At 41.8% G+C, this 27,349-nt stretch overlaps 1 protein-coding gene and 1 pseudogene across 1 annotated transcript; one reads left to right on the forward strand and one right to left on the reverse strand.

The window, feature by feature from the left end:
* Nucleotides 1-27,349, forward strand: Bmp3 (bone morphogenetic protein 3). Its single transcript, XM_059275240.1, has 3 exons — nt 1-591; nt 18,611-19,515; nt 25,875-27,349. The coding sequence occupies exons 1-3, from the start codon at nt 282-284 to the stop codon at nt 26,064-26,066; spliced, it is 1,407 nt and encodes a 468-aa protein (XP_059131223.1). The 5' UTR covers nt 1-281; the 3' UTR covers nt 26,067-27,349.
* Nucleotides 11,157-11,382, reverse strand: LOC131920788 (MICOS complex subunit Mic10-like; annotated as a pseudogene).

A 27,349-nucleotide genomic window follows, 5' to 3' on the forward strand; every position in this document is an offset into this window, starting at 1 on the left:
TTCCCGAGCCTCAGGTGGCGCGGGAGGGAGAGCCCGCGCGTGACAATCCGACTGCGCACGCCGAGACCTTCAGCCCTTCGGTCGGCGAGGGGAGCGGAGCGGGCGCGGCTGCCACCCAGAGCCCACCTGCCGGCCCTCGCGGTCCCCGCTCCAGCTGTGCCGGGCTCTGGGCGCCTACTCCGCAGCTGGAGCGCCACCGGGGCTCTGCCACCGTCCCCTGCGCCTCCCGGGTGCCCCAGGCGACCCGAAGAAGCGTGGCGGTGCGACAGCGGGAGCTCGCAATGGCCAGGGCGCGAGGGTGGCTGTGTCTGTGGCTGGGCTGCTTCTGCCTGGACCTGGCGCTGGGACAGAGACCGAGCCTGCATCTCCCTGAGCTCAGCCGGGCTGGGACAGGCGACCGCACGACAGGTGGTGACCCGAGCCCGGACCTGCGGCCGCACGACAAGGTGTCGGAGCATATGCTGTGGCTCTACGACAGGTACAGCGGCGGCAGCAGAGTCCAGGACACCCGGACGCCGGGCTCGCAGCCCCTGGGTCCCCAGCCTCTGCGCGGTGGCAACACGGTCCGCAGCTTCCGAGCCCTAGGCGCAGGTGAGTGCGGAGGGGAGGGAGCCCTTCCCGCCCCGGAGTACAGAGGGCAGCCCCTCCCGCGGTGCCACCTGGCTCTCTCCCGGCCCCGGGCGCTGCTGTCCTGGGACCTTACTAGGACTCTGCCTTCCGGTTCCCTCTACCCTCTCGGAGTTCTCCAGCTGAGTTCTGGGTGAGCCTAGTCTGAGCCGAACTGGGACAGGAAAGTGGGAGAAGAGCTGGGTCGCTGGCGGCGGGGCTTAGAGGTGCAGTGTGGGAAGGGGCCAGGGGACAACACCCGCGCAGACTAGCCCTCTCCAGGGCACCCCTACCGAGATCGTCTGCTGATGATTAAACTGCTCGGCAGAAATTCCCTCCGACGGGCTTTGGCAGCGTTTATACCGAAACCGATGTCATTTTATGCCAACCTAGGGCCCGGAGAGCAAAGCACACTCAACAGGCCACTTCCCCAGACACAGCCCTCTTAACTCCCAGAGCTTTGGGCTGCCATTTCTGACACTTTCTTCTTGATAGTCCCCTAGGGGCAAACACACAAACAAAACCAGGTGCGTGAGTGTTTAGGTTATTTCTAACCCATCTGGGCAAATAAGTCTTGCGTGGTCTAAGCTGGGAAGAGCCGATGGGAAGAGGCTGCCAGTGGAGAGTAAACACCTTTTAGTATCAGCGGTGAAAGTCTCATCTTCCCGTTTTTTTCAACACAGATCACTGAAACTGAAATTCATGGCTTAACGCCACCCCCACCCCCAAGCACGCCAGCCCTTGGGCTGGTGTGAACAGTTGACTCCAACAGTTTGAAGGCAAATTCCCTGGACGTTCGCTGTTTTTATCTGCTTTGAGGATGCAGTAGGGGTTGTGTATGCTACCTTCAGGATTCAGGAATAGGTGACTGCGAAGTTTGCCTTTCAGGCTTGTGTTGACAAACTGGCCAGAAAGTTCAAGGACAGAGGCTGTGTCTCCAGTGCTCTCTCAATTCTGTCTAATTTACTGGATGAATTTTCCCCCAACTTCACTCGTTAGGACTCCTGGCAGAAAAGGGGGGGGGGGTGTCCATGAAGGAAAGCCCTTACTTATCACTGTGAATTCACTCTGCAACAGGGACATGATGACATCTACAGTAAACATGAGTTATGTTTTTAATGTGGAGAAGTCTTTAGCTAGAAGTTGAGCTAAGTCAGATTTCACTCTCTTCATAGACCCATGGGTAGGACCTTGTAAAGACCTGTCCTCTACTGAGGACACAGAAACCTATCTCGCCTGGTGCATAGCATCCCAGTCACTTAAAGAGACTACCCTGACAGCTGACCACAGCAGTGACCCCTCTGTTTACATTAATGCCTCGCTGAGGGCAGAGCTCAGAAAACCAGCAGTGTGGGGCTAACAAGGTCTGGAAGGAGGGTGGTGGGTGGGCAAAGCAGGTGACAATGAGGAAGACGCCCACATCTCTCTGGCTTTGATATTTTTATTTGACTCTGTTCCCAGAGAAGCGTTGAGACATCCAAGTGACAAATTATTTTTGTATCAACAAGTTTTATTTTTGGTATGTGTCACAGTGTTTGAAAGTAAAACTTGATTTTTGTCTCATTCACACACCTTGTTTAGCTACTGAGTTTTGATGGAATAAATCATGGATAAGAACTTAATCACATCTCTGGCTTTCACTCATTCCACCCATTATAATTCCAGTATCCATTATCAGCCTCACCGTAATCTTATACCATCAAATGATAAACTGTCTTACAGAGGCCCGACACTCCCTTGAAATGATGGATTGCAGCTTGGAACATATATACAAGGCTGTGTGCCCTGATAAGAAAAGTAATCCCTTTAGCATCCTACAAACTGTCTTAATGACTTATTCATCAAATGCAGACACTGATTTTTTGGTTTTCTGTTGTTGTTGTCTTTTTTTTTTTCTTTTTTGTGGAGGCGTAAGTGTCATGTTACCTCTCATTGGAGACTCCTGAAGAGGTGGTTCATGTTGGACTCCTTCTAGGATGTTTAGTTACTCGTAGGGTGAAAAGATTTTGTTAGAAGACCTTTTTGGCTGTGATGCAGCAGGACTCCAGGAAGGACAGTGCTAAAGTGTTGCTTCCCCTTCATCAGCACCAGTATCTCAACACACCCTTCACTTAGTGATCTGTGTTGATGCAGGCAAAAGACACCGTCTGTGTTAGTAAATGAGATTTGTTTTTCCAATGAGATTTGCTTAAGTTGCATAACATATGTGCTTTCTCTATCTAAGGTGTTACAGATTTTATGAAAGGTCAGGTATCTGTGCTCTGTGGATGGAGCCTACTGGTCTACCAGCCTCCGCAAGTGCTTACTCCTGCTGAGTTATAGCCTTAGAGAGCCATTTTCTCCTTGGAACATACCTGATTAAAACTGTTTATTGTTCTAAACCTAGAATAACTGAAATTGAGCTGCTGTGGTCTCTTTCTGATTGCTTCCTACTTAAACCATTACTTGATGGTGGGTGGCATGGATCCTAAACATACTTTGTGCTATCCTCTTTCTCCTCTCTCAGCTCCACGCAGTTGGTGTGCCAAAACCAGGAGTCTGGTGTCTTGTAAGCTTTCCTTTTGATATGTAAGACTTTATGTAAAGATGAGTTTCATCTTTTCCTTTGTAAAAACTGATTCACAAAGTTGTAGATGACAAAGAAATCCAATCATCCGAAGGGAAGACGGAAGGGGGTGAGATTAATTTTTATTTTAATCTTGGTTTAAGTTTGTTCTTGTTCTTGGCTACTGTGGGCTAACACAATATTTTACACAAGGTCCTGATCCTTCACAGTACAGAATGTATGCTCTTTATTTCCATAGTCACTTGATCTTACTTGTCCTAGTCATAACTTCTCTAGGAAAAGCAATGGGAGCTCAGTTTGCTTATTAAAATACTATCACTACTTAAGACATACAATTATAAAAGTATCACATACCAGTGGGTGTGTATTGCCTTTAAGAAAATTATACTTGCCTTCATGAATAAAAGCAGGAAATATTGAAGTAATGCAGACTCACAAGTGAATGCTTGGCCTCAGTGGAGAAGGACCAGGAGATTCTTGCCTAATATGAATCAAAACCTTTCAATATAAAGAACTATAATTTTGAAATACTTCTAAAGTACAATGCTAACCTATAAGGCTGTAGGATGGTTGATGTATGATCCAGGCCTGAATAGTCATTACTTGACTAGAAGCCAGTACCCCGAAGGATACATGGATCAGTGGGGAAGAGCCATTTTTGCTGTGTTCCATGGCAAGATAATATAATGACATTATTAAGATATAGTAATCAAGATTCCAGGCACCTAGAAACAAGACTTGAAACTACAGACTCCTTGGATTGTATGATGTTTTTATTTAAGGGACAATGGTACATCTGGAGGAGAGGCGCTGGGATGTGCAGCTGCTTTGAATTATACACTACTTTGAATACATGATAGCCCCTAATGAAGTTTTACTGTAATAGGCAAGACAGCTTTACAATTCCTGACATTTAAAAATCCATAATACCATGGATTCTTGATTATTCATGCTGGATGGAAAGGAAAAAAGAGAATGAATTACATTTTTTTTAATTCAAATGTAGCTTTGTAGTGTAGTTACACGCACTCAAAGACTCCAAGAGACTGTGAAGGTCAATGTGAAAAACTCCTAAGCAGATAATTCATTCAAGCAGATGATTTACTCAATTTTATGGACTAAAAATGCATACATAATAAGGAATTGAGAGGGATACATACATTACCTGAGCCATGGAAGTTCATAAGTGCTTGTTTGATTGGTTCAAATATTTTAATTAGATAGAAATGTGAAGGCTAAATTTACTTTTTAAGTATTTTTGCATTATAAACTTTTATATTAGGAAGACATATTGAAGAAAACAGGTCCTTTAATGGAAGCAGAAATGGGCTTCATAATATATTTGCTTGATGAATTTTCAGCATACAGACCTAATTTCAAAACCCATTCTTTCTAGTAGCCTGATCTTATTTTATAAAGGAAATTTTCAGAGAAAGAGGTCTCTGGAAGGTATTATATAGAATTGGGTGCTGAGGTCAAATGAGTTGGGGAAAAAATGATCAGTGTGGAACAGGCCCTTTAGTGGTAGTGTCTCCTTAAAGGAACAAATTTTCTCCTTTTTCCTCAATAGAACCTTCTAAGAATTGTGGCCCTGGGACGTCTAGTTGAAAAAATCCTGCTTCAAAAGCATCCTAATTCACCATAAAAGACCCGCAAAATTCAATGACTGTCTCACTGCAAATGAACTGGGCTCTCACTTCCCAGCTGTACCCGCTTGGGACATATGATTACACTGTCACTTTTGGGACTTAGTCCACTTGGGACTGTTCTGTCTTCTTGGTTCCAGGTTATAAACTTCTCTGAGTGTAACTGTAGAGTCCCTTTGTCTTGGCATTTTCTTTTCTCCACATCTGTAGGAGATGTCTTTCATTGTTTTCTTCTCCGTGGTTGATACTTCTTGTTTTACAACAGGCATAATAGCTTGAAAAGAAAAGTTATGTTATTTGTGGAAAAATACAGTAGTGGAAATACACATCACTTCATTAATATTTGGGTCAGCATTCATACCTCAATGAAAGGAACATTTACTCAAGACTTCTATCAGATTTTTATCTCCAGTATTTGCTGTATTTAACAGATATTTTGAAGTTATACTTATCAGGAATCATGCGACAATTGTTGGGCAATTTGACATTCATTGTCTATGATCTAATCAGGTTTCTGTGCTGCATTATGGGGAAGAATTTTTATATCCAAATTGTGATGATTTCTCCCATTTGTTGATTTTGTAAATCCTGATAATTAGTATCTCCATCATTTTATTGTAGTAATAGTAGCAGAAAGTTTGAATTCTTACTGTTAAGAATTCTGTCATTAAACAGACTTTGAGAGAGAGAGAGAGAGAGAGAGAGAGAGAGAGAGAGAGAGAGAGAGAGAGAGTTGTCTCTGTGTGAGAATGCCATGTGTATCTAGATGTCCTTTGAAGCCAGACGAGAGTGTCAAATCCCTAAGAGATGAGTTCTGAGAAGACAGTCACCTGCCCTCCAAAACTGACTGGCCAGTTCTCTCTTTTAATCAACCCATCAGGTCACAAACACCCTAAAAAAGAAGGACATTAAATTTTCAAAAGCTTCTTTTGAAGTTTCCACTATGGAATAACGTAACACACTAGATGAAACAAGAAACAGAGCACTAGCCAACATTTCAGTGAGTGTTCATCAATGTTGGGATTCTGAACACTCTGGGACCACTCTAGAGCAGTGGTTCTCCAGGCTCAGAAGTGCCCACTTGCCAGGTGAAAGCACAGACCAGAGCTCCACTCCCACAATTTGCTTCAGAATGTCCCCAGTGTGGGCTAAATAGTGCTCACAAGCATCTTGGTGATCTCCATGCCCCACAACATAGACTAACCAGCTTCAAGGAATCTATCAAGAAACGTTGCAACCCTGCTTTGCTCAGTCACCAAGGACAGGGCGGAACTAATCACCTGTTGAAAATGGGGTTGGAATAGCATGGATTATACCATAAGATGACTTCTCTGTGTCCACATCATCCCGCAGTACCCTGTGACACACAAGCACATGCTTACTCCCAACACTGGAGATGCATTTGTGTTTTATGTGAAACCAGAGGGGAAAAGTTTCTGAAAAATGTTAAGAATACTCCACATTTCTAAACTTGTTTTGTGTCTTTACATTGACTTGTTCACGTGAGTTTCACTCTTTGTTCTGTGAGACAGACTTAGGTCTGGCCAAAATTGGAATTTAAATCTAACCCTTAGGCTTAGCCAACAACAAATAAAACTTCTAGCTCTCTCTCTCTCTCTCTCTCTCTCTCTCTCTCTCTCTCTCTCTCTCTCTCTCTCTCTCTCCTCTCTCTCTCTTCTACATGAAAATCATTTAGCTTGCTGGGTAGTGGTGGTGTACACCTTTAATCCCAGCACTCAGGAGGCAGAGGTAGGTGAATCTCTGAGTTTGAGGTCAGCCTGGTCTACAAAGCAGGTTCTAGGGCAGCCAGGGCTAAACAGAGAAACCCTGTGTCAAAAAAAACAAAGACAAACAAACAAAAAGAAAAGGAAATCATAATCATTTGGCTCAACTAATCCCTGAGTTCAGAGGCTACACTCAGTTACATCTTCACATTAACTCATGGAATTATGCTAGAAGTTGCTGTGAATGAAAAATAAACAACAGTATACCACATCCTAGCTGTTTAAAATAAGAGGGATGAACACAAAGAAAATCCTGAAATTCTAAATTACTGACTGCAACTAGTATGTAAAGGAACATTTGACAGGACCTTACTTAGTAAAATAAAAGGAAATGGCTGAAGCTAGTAATACAGTGAGATAATTGTGTCCAAGCACTTTAAGGGATAACATTCCCAGTCTAGCTAAGGTGCTGTGGCTACTGTAGTGGAGACGATGGCTACTATTGACAAGAGAAGATGCACCCTAAAATGAGGTAGGTTGCAGGAGGATTCAGCCAACACACCATGGCCATACCACACAGTGCTATTTTAGAGAAATGAAAAAAAAATCCCTCCCTTTAAAAATAATTATTTTTGCCCTTGTAGAACCTTCAAAAGAAGTGATGTCTCAAAATCGGATCCCTTTCTCTCACATGTGAGAGGGTTTTCAGCATAATGGGTTTGTTCAGTTGAGAGAGAAGAGTCCTAGGGTTTGCCTAGTTAGCCTTCAGAAGGCAGGGCTTCTCTCACTTTGCCCTGACAATGTGGGGGACTGGCCACAGTTGGTCATATGGTGTGAGCTCAGCAAACATTCAGTCGACTTGAATATGATGTTGAAGTCATGAGATGAGAGAAGAAAGTAGCAGCAAAGCTATCAACAACGAACACAACCTTTAAAAATAAATTGACTTTAAAATAATTTCCAGTATGGTATGCTATCATTAACATATACAACAAGAAGTTTATACTTCAAAAAATAACTGCTTTAATGATTCTTCTTTTCAAATGCACAAGAAGGGAACTGTAGAGGGTCCTCACACTCAAGAATGGCTTCGCCAGCTTTGGGAAATTTGAACTTACTTGACATACTTTTCACCTTGGTGTTAAGTAGGAAACACTCTTGAACTTGGTAAATGTATCAGTTGTTTATTTAACAAATTGAACAAATGATCTTCAGTATACAGGTGATCCAGAGTGTAAAAGTAAGCAATGGGTATTCAAAGAGTCACAGGACCTGTCTGCCCCCTGGAAATTCACAGTCTAGGAATGCCCTTGGGTGGAGGCTCTGTGCACATACACAATTAGTGAACATTTTTCTATTCTAGAAAAACATACATTATCTCATCTTTGGCTGGTGTTTTTCTCTGGACATAGTGAATAGCTGATTTGGAATCCCACAAAATTTAATCATTTGACTGAGACTTCAAAATAACACAAAATGCTGTGACTGGCATTCGATTTCAGATCCTCTATCTGAAAGTCGAAGGCAGCCTGGAGAAATGCTGTCAGCCAATGACTTCTGTGTATCACCCCCACCTTCACCCCCACTCCCAGGCACTGGGCCTTTCTAGCAACTCAACTTCCTCTGGAGAAAGAAATAGGGAGTGGGTGTGGAAACCTGTGCTTAATTACATATTTTCAGTATGATTGAAATATTTTCCCTGCTTCCTAGGGATTTAACTTATCATCAAGATTTCATTTAGTCTATTTGCTTTAAAATCAGACCTCGCATAGAAAGCTTTCCATTGTATCTAATAATTCCCTTTGAAAATGTTCTGTGTGGGCCAGCATGAAAGTGTACTTACTGACTGCCTTTACTACATCACCATCTCAGCTAGTCACAAGAGGGTTGATGAACACATGGAGGCCAAAGTGGTCCTGAGACCCCTAAGTTGGAGCCTAATTATAAACCCCCAAACTGGAGTCCACTCCCTAAGCTCAATTTTTGGTTTGTTTGTTTGGTTTTTTTTTTTTCAGATTAAAAACAGGAACATGTCTTCCACCTATATTTAATGATCAAAATCCTTAGGAAGATCAATACAGGCAATAGGCAACCCGAGGTCCCCTCCAAACGGTTGCTAACCTGCCAGCTAACTCCTGTGCTCCTTCATTTTGTAGAAAGCGAACAAAATTGATGTGTGCATTTTACAAAACAAAATAAAAAGCACTTATCGCACTCAGCTGGAGGGTGGGAAAATACAGTGCAAAACAAGGCCTTGTCATCAAAGGAGTCCACGGTGTGAGGAAGGAGTCCTTGTGCAAAGAAATGATCACAGAGGCCGGGGCCTAGCCAAGGCATGGGTTGTCAGGACAAGCTTACCTCCAGGCTGGTTCAGTTGCCTTCAAGAAAAGAAAAAAAATCTCAGCACCTAGGAGGGACTAGCTCAGAAGAAGAGCTTGCCTGGCTTGCTCAAGACCCTTTGATGTCCAGCGCAGAAACCCACCTTCCAAAGCACTCTCCAGTTCTCAGATATGGAGAATTCTCAGGACAGTCAGAACACAAGGTTGTCATTGGCAATGCAGACCAAAGTGCAGTAGATGTAGTCTCAGGGAGGAAAATTGAACTTGTGCTCAATGGCCACCAAACAGTATGAAAATAGCACCACCTATTGGTAGCTGTATTTTTCTCATTTTTTAAAAAAAAAAAAAAGCAGTACTTTCTGCTTTGAGAAAAGCTAAAAACAACCCTACTGTACTTTTTTTTTCTGTATTTTGTAAGATTGCTAAGAAGTTTCTGGTTCCTGCACATCTTCTGCTACAGTGTGGGAACCTTACTATAGGTAGTAACTTACGACTGCCTCCCTTCAAGTCCCATACATGTTTCTTAGTTAAGTTGGAGTCATGACTTAAATTATCCTGAATCCAGCCCCAAATTCAGCTATAACTTTAAGATTTCAGTCTCGCCTACGGCACTGAAAGACACATCATGACTGTTCTGAAGCTTCTCACATATTTAAACGCAATTCTTGAAGCTGGAGAGATGGCTCAGAGGCTAAAAGTTGAAACTGCTCTTGGATAGGATAGGCATTTGCTTCCTAGCACCTGCCCCCCACCAGGGGCCTCACAACCACCTGTAGTTATAGGTCCAGGGAGAACTGATGCCTCTTTTAAAATGTGGTTATCACTCCTCACCAAAGAAGCTTGACTCTACAGCAAATGGAGACAGACCATTACAGAACCACTACTGGATACAATGAGGAGAACAATGGGTCGTGGAGACTCCAGCCCCAGGGGACTCATCCATAGCCCAGCTCCTGCATCTATTGCTCAGGGAACATTGTGAGAAAGGGAGGGAAGCTCATCTGAGCCAGAATGCCTCTTCTCTAAGAGTGCTTCAATTAGAAGTAGGCTGCACAAACACGATCTAATAGCAATGGTATCAATATATATGTTAACAATGAAGAGGGAACATCTCACAGGGTCCACCCCTAGACAAAGAGCTATAGGCAACTAATGACCACTGAGAGGAAGGATTAAGCTTTACCAAGGATAAGCCCCTTAACTGGTTATCCAATACAACATGGTCAGCCCTGAAACCATATACCATATACAAGAAACAACAAAAAAGGACTCAGCACATTATATTTATATATTTATGAGGCGTGCGTGCGTGTGTGTGTGTGTGTGTGTGTGTGTGTGTGTGTGTGTGTGTGTGATCATAGTCAAAGAAAACGAATCTCTCGATTTGAGAGTTGGGAGTATCTTAGTGTTTCTAGTTAGTGTTACTTCAAGAAGGCTACACCTCCTATTAGTGCCACTGCCTTTGGGGGCCATTTTCTTTCAAACTACCACATTCCACTCCTTGGCCCCTAAAGGCTTTTAGCTATATCTTAACGCAAAAATGTGTTTAGTCCAACTTCAAAAGTCCCCATAGTCTATAACAGTCTCAACAATGTTTCAAAGTTCAAAGTCTCTTCTGAGATCCCTGCAATCTCTTAACTGTAATCTCCCATAAAATCAAAGAGCAGATCACATACTCCCAACATATAATGGCATTACCATTCCAAAACGTAGGGAAGGGAGTATAGTGAGGAAATGCTGGGCCAAAGCAAGACCAAAAACCAGCTGGGCAAACTCCAAACTCTGCATCTCCATGTCTGATGTCAACGTGCTCTTCAGATCTCCAACTCCTTTCAGCTTTGTTGATTGCAACACACTTCCTTCTCTGGGCTGGTCCCACTCCCAGTTAGCTGTTCTCCCTGGCACATATCCCATGACTCTGGCATCCCCAACATCTTGAGGTGTCCAAGAAAATCCAGGCTTCACTTCACAGCTTCACACAATGGCTTCTCTAGGCCTCCATTCAGGGACACCCCTGACATATGCCTAGCCTCAGTGACTTTCCATAGTCTTTCCCCCCCCCATTTTTAATTTATTTAAGATCACCTCCTTACAATTTCCAAAGAGAAAATACAAAAGAAACAGACTTGGTTTCAAACACATAAACAGTGGCTGGAGTTGAAAGGGTTGCTGACGGCACTGTCATAGGATATCAGCACACTCCAGGGCACATCAGTGTTCCTGAGGAATAAACATGGTTTCTCTTTCCCTCCCACTGGGATGTTCTCAGTATAAGTCACTGCTCTTTGACATATTTCCCATGCAGACGATATGGAGCCTGCATGCTGATGGTTGGAGTAGTCCATGCCTAATCCCACGCCAGAACCCATGGCTAATGGCCAAGTTCTTCTTTTAAAGAAGGTGAGAGATAAAACAACTCCTATTCTAAAACCAGTACCCAGTTTCACCACTGCATCGGCCATGCCCTAGTCCCAATTTCTGCCGAGGTTGGACTCCAACATGTTCTCCACCAACAACTCCAGAGCTCCCCACAGCCAGCCTTTCCATAGTCTTGAGGGCAAATTCCATAGCCCCTTCATCCTATTCTTAACTCCAGAACCATGTGTCCAAAGCTGCCAAGTTCTGCTGCTTACTGGGACTGGAACATGGTCCCCTTATTCAATTATATCTTCACCAGCTTTCTGTTTTCAATGGTTACTTTCACTGCCTAAGCTTGACTGTTCTGGAACTTGCTCTGTAGACCAGGGTGGCCTCCAACTCAGAGATCTACCAGCCTCTGCCTCTGGAGTGCTGGGATTAAAGGCATGCACCACCACACCTGGCTCTAAGCTTTTCTTTAGTTCCTTTCAATAAGTTGGAAACTTACCTGGGTAGGATCTTTCCCTGAGGTCAGCACTTCCTTTATTCTGTTTCTTAATCTGTTTATCTCCTTGAACATAGGACTTAGCTCCATTCCACTTCCTGATGCCCTTTTTCTCAATCCGTACATTTTGAATTTTTATTTGCTCAGCTTGCTCCTTTTCATTATAAATCAGAGTCAGAGCTAACACTAATAACCACACAACAGAGTCTATACCAGGCTGTTTTGAGATTTCCTCTGCCAACAGAATTAGTCTAAAACTCTTTACTTAAGCCTCAGGCTGACTTTTCAGACAAGGGCAAAAAGCAGCCACATTCTTCACCAAAATAACACAAGACCAGTCTCTAGGCACCATACTAACATTCTTCTCTCATTCTCAGCACCACTGTCTTCCATGCTCACCAGTATGGCCCAATTAGCAGTGCTGAATACACTATTCCACTGCTTTCCTAACCCAAAGTACCAAAGTCCAAATTCCTCCAAACAAAACTATAGGCAGGCCTATCACAGCAATACCCCAGGCCCTGATACCAACTTCTGTCTTAGTTAGGGTTTCTATTGCTGTGAAAAGACTCCATGACCATGGCAACTTTTAGAAAGGAAAACTTTTAGTTGGGATGGTTCGCTTACAGTTTCAGAGGAGAAAGAGCTGCTACATGTTGATATGCAGATAATAGGAAGCAGACTGAGTGTCACACCGAGCGAAGCTTGAGCAAAAGGGACCTCAAAGCCCGCCCTGACAGTGACACACTTCCTCCAATAAGGCCACACCCACTTTAACAAGGCCACACTTCCTAATAGTGCCATTTCTTTGGGGGATCATTCTCTTTCAAATTACCAGTTACTATTGCTGGGATGAAGCACCATGCGTGACAAAAGCAATTTGGAGAAGGAAGGGTTTATGGGGCTTACACTTCCACAGCACTGTTCATCATCAAGGAAGTCAGAACAGGAACTCAAAAGGTGCAAGAACCTGAAATCAGGAGCTGATGCAGAGGCTGTGGAGGGGTGCTGCCTACTGGCTTATTCAACAGGCTTTGCTCAGTGTGCTCTATTACAGATCTCAGGACTACCAGCCCACAGATAGCCACACCCATAGTGCTGCTACCACCCCTCCCCTACCAATCATTAATTAAAACCCCTACAGGGTTACATGCAGCCCAATCTTATGGAGACAGTTTCTTAATTAAAGTTCCTTCCTCTCAGGTAACTCTAGCTTGTGTAAAGTGGACATAATACTATCCAGCACCAGAGGACATGAAAAGAAGGAAGGGACATTGAAGGGGTTGGAGGAAGAAAGGGGAAGGGGGAAAGTGATATGATATAATTATATCTTAATTTAAAACATATTTTGCCAGGCAGCGGTGGTGCACACCTTTAATCCCAGCACTCAGGAGGCAGAGGCAGGCAAATCTTTGTGAGTTCGAGGCCAGCCTGGTCTACAGAGCGAGATCCAGGAAAGGCAAAAAGCTACACAGAGAAACCCTGTCTCGAAAAACCAAAACAACAACAACAACAAACAAACAAACAAAAAACGTATTTTAATGGAGAGATGTCTGTGTGGTTAAGAACACTGGGTTCTCTTCCAGAGGACCTGGGTTGGATTCCCACTATCTATATGGCAGTTCACAACTGTCTGTAACTCCAGTTTCAGAGTATCTGATGCCCTCTTCTGGACTCATGGGCACCAGGCATACACATGGTGCATAGGCATACATGAAGACAAAGTTTCATACACATAAAATAAATTTAAATATATGTTAACCTTTTAGAAGTATTTAATTTAAAATTAAAGGAAAGAAAATAATTCTTGTGGAAGTATCAATCCACTTGCTCTTTCTCTAGATCAAATATTCTTACTTATTGAACCCAAAGTTATGGTGTGGTTCCCAAATCCTGCCATCTTGATTACTTTCTTAGTTACTCTCCTCTGAATCAGTAATTAAGAAGAGAACTGGAATTAAGCACCCTGCTGTATGTGTATTTGATAAGTGCAACATATAGTTAGCTGCTATGCCCACCAAAAGCACATGAGCTATGTTTGTTAGCTAATAAAGTCTACCTTTATTTTTTAACTCATATTACAACATGTTATTAACACCTTCAAAAGTGTTAAAGTCCACCTTGGATTTGTGATTAGAAATTCAAATCCATATGTGTCTGCATACTTTAGAATACAAACAGTAGATATTAAAGCACTTCCCTCTCGCTGATTTTTAAACTTAGATACTTAAGTGTATATAAGCAAAGTTGTGCAGAGACTTGTAGATAAAGAGAAGCACATGCAAAATTCCTATTTTTTTCTCATCACATGAAAAGATTTATTTGAAGGTTGGACAGGGTGGCTTGTGCCTATAAATCTAGCATTTCAAAGGCTGAGGCAGGAGGATTTCTGTGAATTCAGTGCAAAACTGGGTTAAAGTGAGCTCCAGGGTAGCCTGAGCTATAATTTGAGATCCTATTGGGAAAAAATGATTTGGAAAGTTAAATTACTTTAAGATCTAAAAGAAGAAAAAGTTTGAAAGTAAATGCTTAATAATTGACATGTACTTTTTATAGGGAGGCATGTACCACACTCTGAAAAACTTACTCTTACAGTATCCTAATATATGCAATGAATTTTAGTCATTTTACCCTAAATTACTTGTCTCATCCTCCTTTCTCCCACTGAACCCCTTCTTCTTCCCAGCAAGCCTCCCTCTGCTTTCACGTCTTGTTTTGGGTGTTCATGACCCACGGAGCTTGGAGTTTCTTTCATGACCTTGGTGGGAGGTTTCTTACTAGTAGTTACATCACTCTTTTAATTGTTGCTCTATACTGATTTGTTCAACTCCATGAACATCCTTCATATATGCATGTAATATGTTGCATTCTTGTTTGTACGAGGTCTTTGACATTCAGGGAGTATTGTCTGTTTCCAGCATGTCTCAATTAGGTGCCACCATCCCAGACAGTGAGGTTCCAGTTCGCTGTTTGTTAGTGGGTCTATGTGCTGTGTGTTTTACTGGAGTTCTTTTGATGAATTCTCATAATAGTTCTGTAGTTGATACTACGAAGTGTGCTTTGTAGATGAGGGGACCAGCACTTTGGGAGTTTAGCTACTGTCTACAGTACATATAAGTCTTGGTCCTGGGGCTTTAACTTCAAGATAAGGCACTGGGCTGGAATGAGAGAGTTAGGAGGAGAAGGCAGTGTGAGAGAATTCTGAGAGCTAAGGGACATCAAAGATTGGAGCTGAGGAGGAGGCTAAATGACCGCAGAGTACAAGGCAAGAAGAAATGGGCTTGACAGAATGAAACAGTCAGAGATGGGATGTGGAGCAAAGAAGCAAGGTGAGGTTATCAAGTGAGACAGTGACATCCATCCTTTGGAGTTCATCTATTCCCCACCGGTGTGCTTATGGGCAACCTTTGATTACCATGTGCTTAAAATGGGGGTGCCTTCTCTTCCTTGCATTTGAAACGTCCCTCATCTATGCGGAGTTTGGGTAAAAGTATATGTTATGGTGACTGGGCTGAATTAAGGGCAGAGCCCCTGAACAGCCCTAATGCCATGGCTTTGTTATAAAGGTCTGTAAGATATTATCCCAGTGTCACGGATTATACAAATGTGCACAAATGGCAGTTTCCTCCTTTTGCTTCACACAATGTTAAAAATGAGTAAAATGTGTTTCCCATTGCACTTCCCCCATGCTTGGAGACTTGATGAACTCATTTTAAGTTTCCACGTCTTTATAAAAATGTTTTGTTTTTGCTGAAACGTGGTTTTGATCAAGAACATAATTTCACGATTGCGTGTGTGTTTCTGAAATAAGTATGTATATGGAACAAGTGCATAGAGGAGGGATCTCTGGGACAAATCCCAGGGTTTGGATTCCTCAGGTCCAACCTCAGCCTAACTGAAACTCAGTAGATGATCCTGAAAGAACTGATTTCTGCCTAACCAGCTTCCTTCTCTTTCTGTTGCTAATTTCTCCATTAGAAGAACTAGGAATATGACTTAAACATTTCAATCATTTTTATTGAACTATGTAAGTTTAGGTTTTGAATTTATAAAGCGCTGAACTTCAGACAAGCTGAACAACAATGCTGTGCTTCTACATTATAAAGGTGTGGCTCGTTTGTTCAGACATAGTATCCAAATACTAAGATCTTGCTCACCCAATCCATGTTTTTTGTCAAGTAGATAGAAGGAGCCATAATTCCTACAATAATGTTAGACTAGGTGCAGATCACACAATAGTAATTTATATTTGCATTTAAGAAATACTAGAACTTTTATGACCATTACACATATCGCATTACACATATCATTCTGGCGACATGGGAAGCAGACATTGTAGTAAAAAGACTAGCTTGGTGGCTTCCAGCAAAAATTCTGATGGAAAAGTAGTAGTGGTAAGGTAGGCAAGGAATTTAATCAATATGGCAATAACAGAAAGACATCTGAGATAAATTCGACATTACAGCTCATCTACAGGGTACTGATGTGAGCTTCAGGTTTGCATACAGGAGGAACTGGTTGGTGCAGGATGCACAGGATATGTCTAAGTATGTCTAAGTAAGTGGTCCTGGGCAAACTGTGGTCTGACTGCTCTTTGTCTCAGTTCTGATTCTTCAAGTGACTCTGGATGAGTCCTTACCACTTGAAGAGACATGATCCCCAAGACAATTTTTCCTGTAGGGGTATAGGGACGGCTTCAGCTCCCATGGTGACGTAACTGTTTCATTTTAGTGATAACCCCATCGTAAGGTCAACTTGCCTGTAAAGCTTCACTGTACCTGGAATTCAAAGTGTCAGTAGGCCTAGTATGCTGACTGGGGAGACCTGAAAGACCCTTTTGGAGGAGGGGTTCAGAATGGGGCATTGTAAAACTAACTGTGAAGTACCTTAGCTGTTCTTATCTCTATGCCTTCATACTTGAAGGGAGACAAAGCTAGGTCCATTTGGGGCTTAGTCTTCTTGGACCACCAGATTTCAGGCAGGCAGTCCTTCAGCCAGTTACAAGTCTGATCTAGTTGTGCAGGAACCTGACCCAGAGTAAAGGAGAGAGGTACACCATGAATGCAAAGATGCCCAGGCTCTCATGCTGCTTGAAGTGGCCATGTGACCCAATGGGAAGGGAGTCCATGTTCTTTATCCAAAGCAGTTTTGAAGTGCTTGTTGTAATAGTCTTTCTGTTTTATGAATGAGAACATTAGCTTGTCCAGAGTTACAAAGTTAATAAGTGACTGAGTCTGTAATTAAATCCAGGTCAAATTCTAAGCCCTCCGCTTGCACCAGGAGGATGAATTAACGTTTTGCAGAGGCAGCTGCAGCGAAGTGAAGAGTTTGTACACACTGCTTGGTGTTCTCCAGAGCTCACACACCACCTGCTACAATACACACACTAAGTGCACTAGTGTGCTATGATTCCCATACACGTATGGTGCTCCAACAAAGAGTGAACTAGTAAGGCTGGCCAATCTTTTCTGAGTTTTCTTTCAAAATTCTCTCCTGTGGGCTCAGAGTGTTCTCCCTAATAGAAACCCTCAAAAGCGAGAGGCTGCATACAATTTTGTTCTATATTGTTTTCCTTTTTTAAAAGTTATTTCCTAGATACTATAATATAATTACACGATGTATCCTTTCCCTTTTCTCCCTCCAAACCCTCCCATCTGCCCCTCCTTGCTCTTTTTTTCTGCAAGTGAAATTGACATGACATGAAATGAACTATTTTAAAGTGAATGGATGACAAAGTGGTAGTGACATCTTCAGAATGCCACACAATTGCAAACTCTGACTTGTTTTGAAATATTTCCATCACCTGGAAGCAAAGTCTCAGAGCCGTTATGGAGTTTCTTCTTATACCCAGCTGCCTCTAACCCCCATCGAATCCCTCTGCTCCTGTCTCTGGATTTAACTAATTTAGATAGCTTTATGCAAATGAAATTAAGCAGTAAGTGAGCTTTTAAATGTGGTTTATATGTAGCTGCATAATTTTTCAAGGTTCAGTCATGTCTTAATACATATTAGTATTCTTTTTTCACAATAACAATATTGTTTTATCGATACACTACAAGTTGTTTATCTGTGCATTGGCTGATGATCATTTGGGCCCTTACTACCTTTTAATACTGTGAATATACGTATTTGATTCCCTGTCTTCAGTTTCTGAGGAATTGCTTTATCATATGGTAATCTCCTGGTTAGATTTTTGAGGAAATGCCAAAGTATTTTCCAGAGCAGCTGAATCACTTTATATCTACCCTAATAAACAGAAGGAGTTCCAGTTTCTTCCCACAAACCTTCTGGTAGTTAAGGCTTTCTGTTGTTGTCGATGATAGCCACACTGCTAGAGTTTGTGCCACATCACTGAGGTTTTGATTTTTATTTCCCTAGTGACTAACGATTTTCAAGCCTTGTCAGCCACTTGTACATCTTCTTTAGAGCTGTATCTGCTCTTTGCTCATATCGGCATCTCTGTTGTTGAATTAAAGCTCTTACTTATATGTTTCCTCCTGGCTACTAAACTTCTAGATACACAGATAGCTGATATTTTATCAAATTCTGTAGATCATCTTTTCATTTTCTTGGTACTTACCTTTGATGTGCAAACATTTTAACTTTGATAAAGTTCATTTTATTTAGAACTTTTATTGATAGATATATTTGTCCTTTTACTGAATGCATGTGGTGGCATATACATGAAGCTGTTACCAACTCTAAAATCATGAGAATTTGTCCCAATGTTTTCTTCTTCTAAGGATTCTAGTGCTTTGACTGTTACATCTAGAGCACTGATTTATTTTTAGTTGAATTTTGAATAGTGCATAAAATAGTAGTAACTCCTGTTTACTTCAGTCTCGCTTCTTGTTTTTGTTCCCTAGGAACTCTTCAAAGAAAGGGGCTGCACACTTTTAATCTGACCTCTCTCACCAAGTCTGAAAACATTTTGTCAGCCACACTGTATTTCTGTATTGGAGAATTAGTGAACATCAGCTTGAGCTGTCCAGTATCCCAAGGATGCTCCCATCATGCGCAGAGACAACACATCCAGATAGATCTCTCTGCATGGATCCTCAAATCCAACCAAAGTCAGCTCCTGGGTCACCTGTCAGTAGACGTGGTCAAACCTTATCGAGACAGCATGTCTTGGCTGTCGAAAGACATCACTCAGCTCTTGAGGAAGGCCAAGCAAAATGAAGGGTTCCTCATAGGATTTAACATTACTTCTAAAGCACATGAGCTGCCCAAGAGGATGCTGCTTTTCCCGGAGCCTTACATCTTGGTATATGCCAATGATGCCGCCATTTCTGAGCCAGAAAGTGTGGTGTCTAGCTTACAGAGACACAGAGATTTCCCCGAAGGAACTGTGCCCAAACTGGATAGCCACATAAGAGCTGCTCTCTCCGTTGAAAGGCGGAAGAAACGTTCGACTGGAATCTTGTTGCCTCTGCAGAACAATGAGCTACCAGGGGCAGAGTATCAATACAAGGAGGATGGCGTGTGGGAGCAGAGACGGCCTTACAAGACCCTTCAGACTCAGCCCCCTGAAAAGAGCAGGAACAAAAAGAAGCAGAGGAAAGGACCTCATCAGAAGGGCCAGACGCTGCAGTTTGATGAACAGACCCTGAAGAAGGCAAGACGAAAGCAATGGATCGAACCTCGAAATTGTGCCAGGAGGTACCTTAAAGTGGACTTTGCTGATATTGGCTGGAGTGAATGGATTATCTCCCCCAAGTCATTTGATGCTTATTACTGCTCCGGAGCCTGCCAGTTTCCCATGCCAAAGGTAGCACTGCCCTTTACCTTGTGCTCGATTTGTTTTTGTATGGTGTAGGAGAGCATGCTGAGTGTGTTTCCATTTAAGAAACTCTATTCAGAAACTTATTTATAACATTCTAAAGTGTAGTATAATGGGCAATGTGGTTACGCTTGGGTTTTCTTTGATGATTGTTAAAAGTAGTATGAGGTATGAAGGCTATGAAAACCATATGTGTAAAATATGCATTTTTTGTTTCTAAACATGGTGCATATCCAGCCATGTGGTTGGTCATTTGTGAATATACACCTGTCTGTGGTAAGCAAGCCCCAGATGGCAGACACTGACTTCTGAGTGGTATTCAAGGGATGTAAGAATATTGTGGAAGCAAAGAGAAGGAATAACGGGTCTGCTGCCCTGATGTGGAGCATTTTTGGATAAACAGTTTCTCATGAGGTGAATTGTCCCTATGCAGGTCAGTCAGGGTTTGGCTAGGTAAATTGGCCTGAAACCCAACAGATGCTTATTTCATTTGCTTGACTGCTAAACATTAAGCAGAAGAAGAAGAAGAAGAAGAAGAAGAAGAAGAAGAAGAAGAAGAAGAAGAAGAAGAAGAAAAAGAAAAGAAAAGCAGAACAGGATGTGATGACAGTGACTTCTCCCAAGGTCCATCTTGCCCTGTCAGAAATTACCTTTGTTTATTTCAGAAGCATCAGGGCCTGCATTTTATCATACAAGCATGTCTTCAGAAGTCTTTCCAATTCCAGTGTCTGTCTTTCCAAGCACGTCCAAAGGACAGCTCTCTTTGCACTGGAGTAAAAATAGTACACTCTATAGTAAAAATTAGCCACGCCCTCGGCATCAGGTTTGGCTTATTGCTGCATTTCCAGTCTCAGCTTACAACAGCTGAAATCTCTTCCACACACTTAAGAGCGACTAAATGGACAGAATTCAGAGAAGGAATCACAGTGAGTTTTTAATGAAATCTGAATCAGTTTTTTTGCTGCTGTCTAAAAATAGAGAAAATGTTCCTTTGCCCCTTGCACTGGCGATGTCAGCTTATGGGTCTTTATATTGCTAGAGCGTAGTCACTGACTGCCCCACACATAAAAAGGGCTGAAGACACCAGGCCAGGTCAGCCTCAGGCCAGCAACCTATCTGAAATCCTGTTTCTCTCGTTAGTTACTACAGAAAGATGAGTTCTGTACATTTCCTATGAAGCTGTCATTCCGGAGGATTTTTGTAGTTTTCTGTTTTAAGAATACAACCCGAAGTAAGGGCTATGAATTCAGGGCTGTATTGAGAGCCTTATCTCCTCTTAGGATTCATAAAGGACTTTCACTGCTGTTTATAGATCCACTGTTTCTTGAGAACTTTAGAAGAAACTGAAAAGAATCATAGTGTGAAAGTTGCCATGGGATAAGTTAATAACTGCAGAGATAAATTTAAGGAGAAGCATCTATATAATTAAACCATCATACTTTGTCACAGCAGGAATTTTAAAGCCTTGGTTGACCTTTAAACTTTTTGGAATCTTATTAATACACAGGATCTGATACAGTGCACAGGGAGTAGAGGACACAGGAGATGCTGCACATCTAACAAGACCTGAGCTGGTACTGATGCTGCCGACTCACAGAACACCTTTTGCAGCAGCAGACTAGACCGTTTCTTTGGGCTTGGATTTGGCTTCCACCTCCAAGCAACAATGGCCTTTTAGATCCATAAAACTTTCTACATGTTATTTTTTTCTTTGAAATAGCTAAAGTAGAGTATAATAAAAATAACAGGACCTGCCCAACAAACACAGTGAGGAAATGAAACAGCAGAGCAACCTACGTGGAGTAGTGGGGACTCAGTAGCTGTTTGCTGTCGACCTGACTAGTGGCCGTTGACAAGACTGAGTGGAATAGAAGCGGTGTCTAAGGAAACGCTTTGTAGGGACAGCAAGCTTGCAAAGAAAGCCGTGAGGCCAGAAAGGTTCTGTAAATGTTTTTAGTGCTTTTTCAGACATCACAAACTGAAAATAGGATTCTCTCTCTGGGTTCAACAGCCCATGAGCTCTTCCAGGGAGGATTCTCCCTCTGGGTTCAGAAGCCTGTGAGCTCTTCCAGGGAGGTTCTTTGTGGGGTGGGGGAGAATGGAATGAAGAGCGGATCTATGGCAGTAACTGGACTCATCATAATAATATTTGTTGAAACTTGGAATGGCATCAGAGCTCCAGGGACACGAAACAGGGATCCACGCAGAGGTCTTTTCTCTGAGGTTGCAATTCCGTTTTGCTAAATCAAGTGTGGAAGATTAGCATCATCTTGTGTGGAGCAGTCTAACTTTTAACGTGTGCTAGGGGTTCCCTTTTAGCTCTCAAGACTGTGTGTCTTTCAGTCAGTTTAGTAACAAAGGAAGATGGGAAATATGATGTAAAGGGAAGAGGTAGTTAATATGCACTGCTGTTAGTACAGTGTCTGGTGTGGCATCCAGAGTGAGATATTTAAATAAAAATACAGTCTGACCAGCAGAGGAAAATGAGGGTCTCTCATTCAAACAGTACAGCACATGTGGGCTGACTGGAGTGCCAAAGAACTTTCAGACTTTAGATATATATTTTGCCTCAGAGGAAAGTTCTCCCAGGCCAGACTCCTCTGTTGGGCCTCCTGTTTTTGGCCTCCTGGGTGAAAGCCTGGCCTATATGGCGGGCCTCTTCGTCTGCAAAAGTTGACAACCTGCTCTATAATTCAGAACAGCTGTGTTCTGCCTTTCCCAAATTCCAGGCTTTGCCCTTTCACTGATTCCAATTAGATAGTTTCTGGGCCATCACACCCATGTGGGCTGGACTGGAAGAGTATGGAGCAAAACCTCGTGGCCCAGGTCAGGAATGAAGGTTCTTCGCTGATGACATACTCTCTCCTTCCAATGCATCTGTAATCAAATTTAACTAGAGGACATTATCCACAGCTTGGCAGGTGCAAGCCTGACCACTGAAGATTTCATTCACAGACACAACAGTTTGGGGTTTTGGTTTTGTGTTTTTTTTTTTTTTTTCTGATTTTTGGCTCTTACAGCCAATCTGTTCTCCCAGAGAGAGACTCTTGGAATGATGCCATATGATGAAAAATACCCAGATAGCCAGAGCCAAGTCCTGTGCCTCTGCCTCCCTCACCACCCCAGCAGCAATGGAAAACAGAAATTTCAAATGAAAATGATTGAGCCATTGTTCCTGACAGAGATCCAAGAAACCAACAAGGATTAGAGGAATGAAGTTATTTCTGCGAGGAATTGTGCAAAAGCTAGGAATAGCAAAGATACAGAGTTAGGCAACAAATAATTGAAATACTTTGAACTGAGTAGTCCATATAAAGAGATTCACATTTAATTAATGCTAGACTCTTAAAGAACTTCCTAGATCTTCCAGCTTTAATCTCAATCATGAAGATGAACACTAAAAACATGAAATCTTGTCAAAACTCAGCAAAGTCACACCTGAATTGATGTGGAAGGTGCGCACTATCATTAAACAGAGTGATGGACATGGGACGGAGCACAGATTTGCACTTGTGATTGGCACCAACTCTAAGCTCAGAAGAGAGGGAGTCATGAGAAACATGATCCTTGCTCGAAAACAAAATTTGTTACTGGCAGCATGCTTCACACCAGCAAATGACAGCATGGATTATTTGTGCATGATGTGACCACTTCTGGTAATGGTAGCTTCATCAGAGGATTCCATAGCTAGAAAAAAGGGGATACTCCCTAGTCATCTGCGAGATCCCTGATACAAAACACCACCCCAGAATCGAGGGCTTGGGCCTGATTCTGGTGAGCCCACTGGGACTACTCATGTACTCAGTTTCTGAATGCATCAGTTCTGACTTGGATTTAAAAAAAAAAGACAGGAATTTTCCCTAGGAAACACCCACGAATATTTTCCATATCTACTCCAAGTCACTTGCACAGAATCTTTTAGTTTTGTTGATAGGAGTTATTTCTCATAAATGGGTAAAACGATGGGTGTACTGTTTCTTCTAAAGTATTTCAGCCATTTAACAACATTGCTTCAGGGTCTAGATATATACATTCTAGGACCTGGGGATTCAGTGCAGAGCCATACTAATTGCTCAAGTACTCGCCTAATTAAGGCCATCCACACTACGTAATATCTAAGCATTAAACATTAGCCATAGAGAATAACATCAGAAAACCTGGTTTTAACTGCCTCTGAAACTTTAACAGCATGGTGTTTGAAAGGCTGAGTCTTCCACATAGCTTTCAATCAATAATAGAAAAAGTGGGTTGTGGCAAAAGTTCCTGGCAGAACTCAGTAATAGTATCGCAGTAGTCTGCAGTGGTTATTCACTGCTGTGTTACCACACTGATGGCAGTTCCTGTGAATGTCACAGACTTGTGGAGGACTTTTGTTTCTTTGTAAATATATAGACTAATGGGAATCATTGTGACATTTTCATATACACTTGCATCCTCTTTTGATCCCTACATGTTTTTCTAATAATTTTCATTCAGTAAAAGCATTTTAATAAAGAGAAAACAATGCGTAAAGTACAAATACTGGGGCTTTTTAAAACTTACACAACAAGAATATCTTGTTCTGTAATCAATTAGAGCTGATTAACCATTTAATGAACTAATTAAAGCTATTTAAAAAATATTCTTCAAGTCAGTAGGAAGCAAGAGTAAAAATAGTGCTGTATTATTAACACTAGATTTTTTTACAATTTTTTTCACAAAAAATTGGTTAGTGTATGGGTTCTTCTTGTTGGAATTAAAATAATTCAGGTAACATTTCCCTTTCTCTGCCAGCACACATCCTTTCTTTGACTTGTTTTAATTTTTCTTACAGTACATCAGCTTTCTGCATTACTTCTTTGGCCTGGGTGCATCCTTGACCTTCTACCATTTCCCATTTTTCCATTCTGGTGTTCTTTACTGGTTGGGAATTAAAATCCCAATTCGTGAATCCAAAAGCCTCTGAGTCAAAAGAAATATGAAAGTTTTGTTGCAATAATACTGTCCACCTTTGGGGAGTCATCCTCCTTGGTTTTGGTGTTGTTGTTTGTTTGTTTGTTTGTTGTTTGCTTTGCTTTTGGTTTGGTTTCTGTTTGTTTGGATATAGAGTCTCATGTAACCCTGAGGTGACCGTCAGCCACCTGTATAGTTGAGGCTAGCCTTGAACTCTTTATCTTTCTCCTTTCAAGAATCAAGTCTGCAAGTATGCACCACCATGCTCAGGTTTTTGGGTTTTTGTTTGTTTGTTTGTTTGTTTTGTTTTTTTTGTTTTTTTGAGGAGCAGCTGGGAATGAAACCCAGGCCCTGGATCATGGTAGATCTATTGATGCTCTATTGAGCCACAAACTCACTTCTCAAGTTTCTGTTTCTAAATGTGCTTAAAACAAAACTAATTTCATCTACCTAAGAAAAAAAACACTAGGAGAGTTGAAGTGTTGCCAGGCATTGTGGCTTCTCTTTGGGAGTCCTTCTGACCACTCTGGGCTCTAGACTGTTACTCTTTCCAACACTTAGAGCTGTGCATAGATGTCTAAGTCAAATGCATTCTATTTTCTCAGGAAGAGATTTAACCAAGGTGTCCTTGATCAGACTCCTGACACCCATGTGAAAACCCCACACTTGATTCCCAGAGGACATGGCCCACCTTAGACTGTCAAGGCACCCAGTTTAAGTTGCCCATGGAGCAACAGTGACCCCCAGTGGTCAATGGTATGGTCTTGTCAACCTCAGTCGGCAGTCTGAACTGAATAGTTGTGTAATATGAATGGAATAGTAACCAAAGACTCATCCTTTTACAAAGGTTACAAAATAACCTTCAAAGTAGCCTACAAAATAAGTAGTCTTCTACCCCACCTAGTGGGATAATAACAGTGAGTAAATTTCACTTTATAGTTGGTGATAGTTATCTCTGTTAGTGTGTTTATTAGAGTTCTTTAAAGGTTCACAGAGGGTCAGGGACAATTTATTTTTGTCATTGTAATTAAGAACATGGAGAATACATGAATTCCATGGTTTGGGGGCTAAGTTGTTTCTAATTAAATGATTCCTGCTAACAGAACTGAGTTCAAAGTTTCACTCTACTATTTACCAGCTGTTTACTTCAGACACGTCATTTAACTTTCGGAGTCTTTGCAAAAAAAAAAAAAAAAAATGTAACCAATTTGTTGGGAAGATTAAAGGCACCACCTACAAAATCCCCGGAGCACAGCAGGCACTTTATAGATGATACACCGGTGGAGGTACAGGAGTTTGAGCTGACTAGTCAATGATGTGGGCCTTCTGAGAACGATCCAAACAAATCCATTCTATGTGATGAGGACTGGGGAAAGCAGTTCAACCTAACATGTTGCTCTTATTTCTCTTTCCAGTCTTTGAAGCCGTCCAATCATGCGACCATTCAGAGTATAGTGAGAGCAGTGGGGGTCGTCTCCGGAATTCCTGAGCCTTGCTGTGTGCCAGAAAAGATGTCCTCACTCAGCATCTTATTCTTTGATGAAAACAAGAATGTAGTGCTTAAAGTCTACCCTAACATGACAGTAGATTCCTGTGCTTGCAGATAACCCGTCAGAGAACGAATTCAAGCGCTCCATTCAATCAGTAACTGGGTTTGATGGACTATTTCTTTCTTCCTTTCTTTCTTTTTTATTTTTGCACTGCCAATGCATTTTGTCCCAAAAGAGAATGAACAACTAGATTGAAGATTTCCACCAAGCAAAATTGAACTGTATTTTCTTCTGAATGTAACTAAAAGTATGATTTTAGTAAATGTGGACGTCTATTTCTTTTTTTTAATCACGTAAGAAAAACTATTACTCAAACTGTTTTTAGGAGTGTTAGAGAACACACTGACTTATTTTTGTATTGGGCTTTAAAACTAGGTGGGAAATAACAGCAGTAACTTAACCATTTGTCTCTACTCATCTGAGGACTAAAGGGACATAGATAGGAATCTTGTGGATTTTACTAGGTTTCTTGCCTTAGATTTGTGAGCAACCCTGCCTGCTAAACACCCAGCTGACTTTGATGTCCATCTAAAGAATTTCTGAGATTTGTTTGCCCTTGATTTTTCTCCACAATCATGATGTGAGTTGAGTTAGTGTGTGCTGAGTGCTAGTGTGTGTATATGTGTACCAGGTGACTGTACATTTGTTAAAAAATTTTTTTCTTAATGTGGTTCTATAGTTCCATCTTCATGGGACTCCTTTTTTTTCAATACCATATTCTGATGTGCACCATCCACTGATGATTGTATGATCATATGTCAAGAGCTATGCTTGAGGCAGCCATCTGATTGGATGTGTTCATTTCATTGAATGCCAGAAGAGAAACAGGAACGCCAATTTTGAAAACCCAGATATAGCTCTCCTGTGTCTCCCTTTTTCATCTGCTCTAAGCTAATTTGGGAAATCCTTCCTGAAGTCATAAGCTTTCTAGTTCTCTTGTTATTATACTATTTCTACATGTGATGCTGTCCATAGATGTTAAGGCTTAAAAACTGTTAGCGATGACCAAGTAAATGACTATCTTGTAGCGAATATCTGATTCCACACTTGTTTCTAGGCTCTTCACCACAGAGATCAAGATACTGGCCTCCGTCATGAAACCTATACTCAATCAAAGCTTGCTAAAAATTACCCACTAAGAAAGGGAGCCAATACAGACACAGTTTATTTCCATTTCCAATAGTCATAAGTACCTCCTTTTAGATTTTTTGCCCTTAAAAATTGTATAATCTTTTCACTCCACAAAGTGGTAAGGTATCTCAGTAGGTAAAAGTACTTATTACCCAAGCCATTCCTGGGACTAACATGGCAGAAGGAGATAGCCAATGCCTACAACTTAT

The sequence above is a fragment of the Peromyscus eremicus genome, chromosome 10 (assembly GCF_949786415.1).
Source record: "Peromyscus eremicus chromosome 10, PerEre_H2_v1, whole genome shotgun sequence".
Classification (NCBI taxonomy): Eukaryota; Metazoa; Chordata; class Mammalia; order Rodentia; family Cricetidae; genus Peromyscus; species Peromyscus eremicus.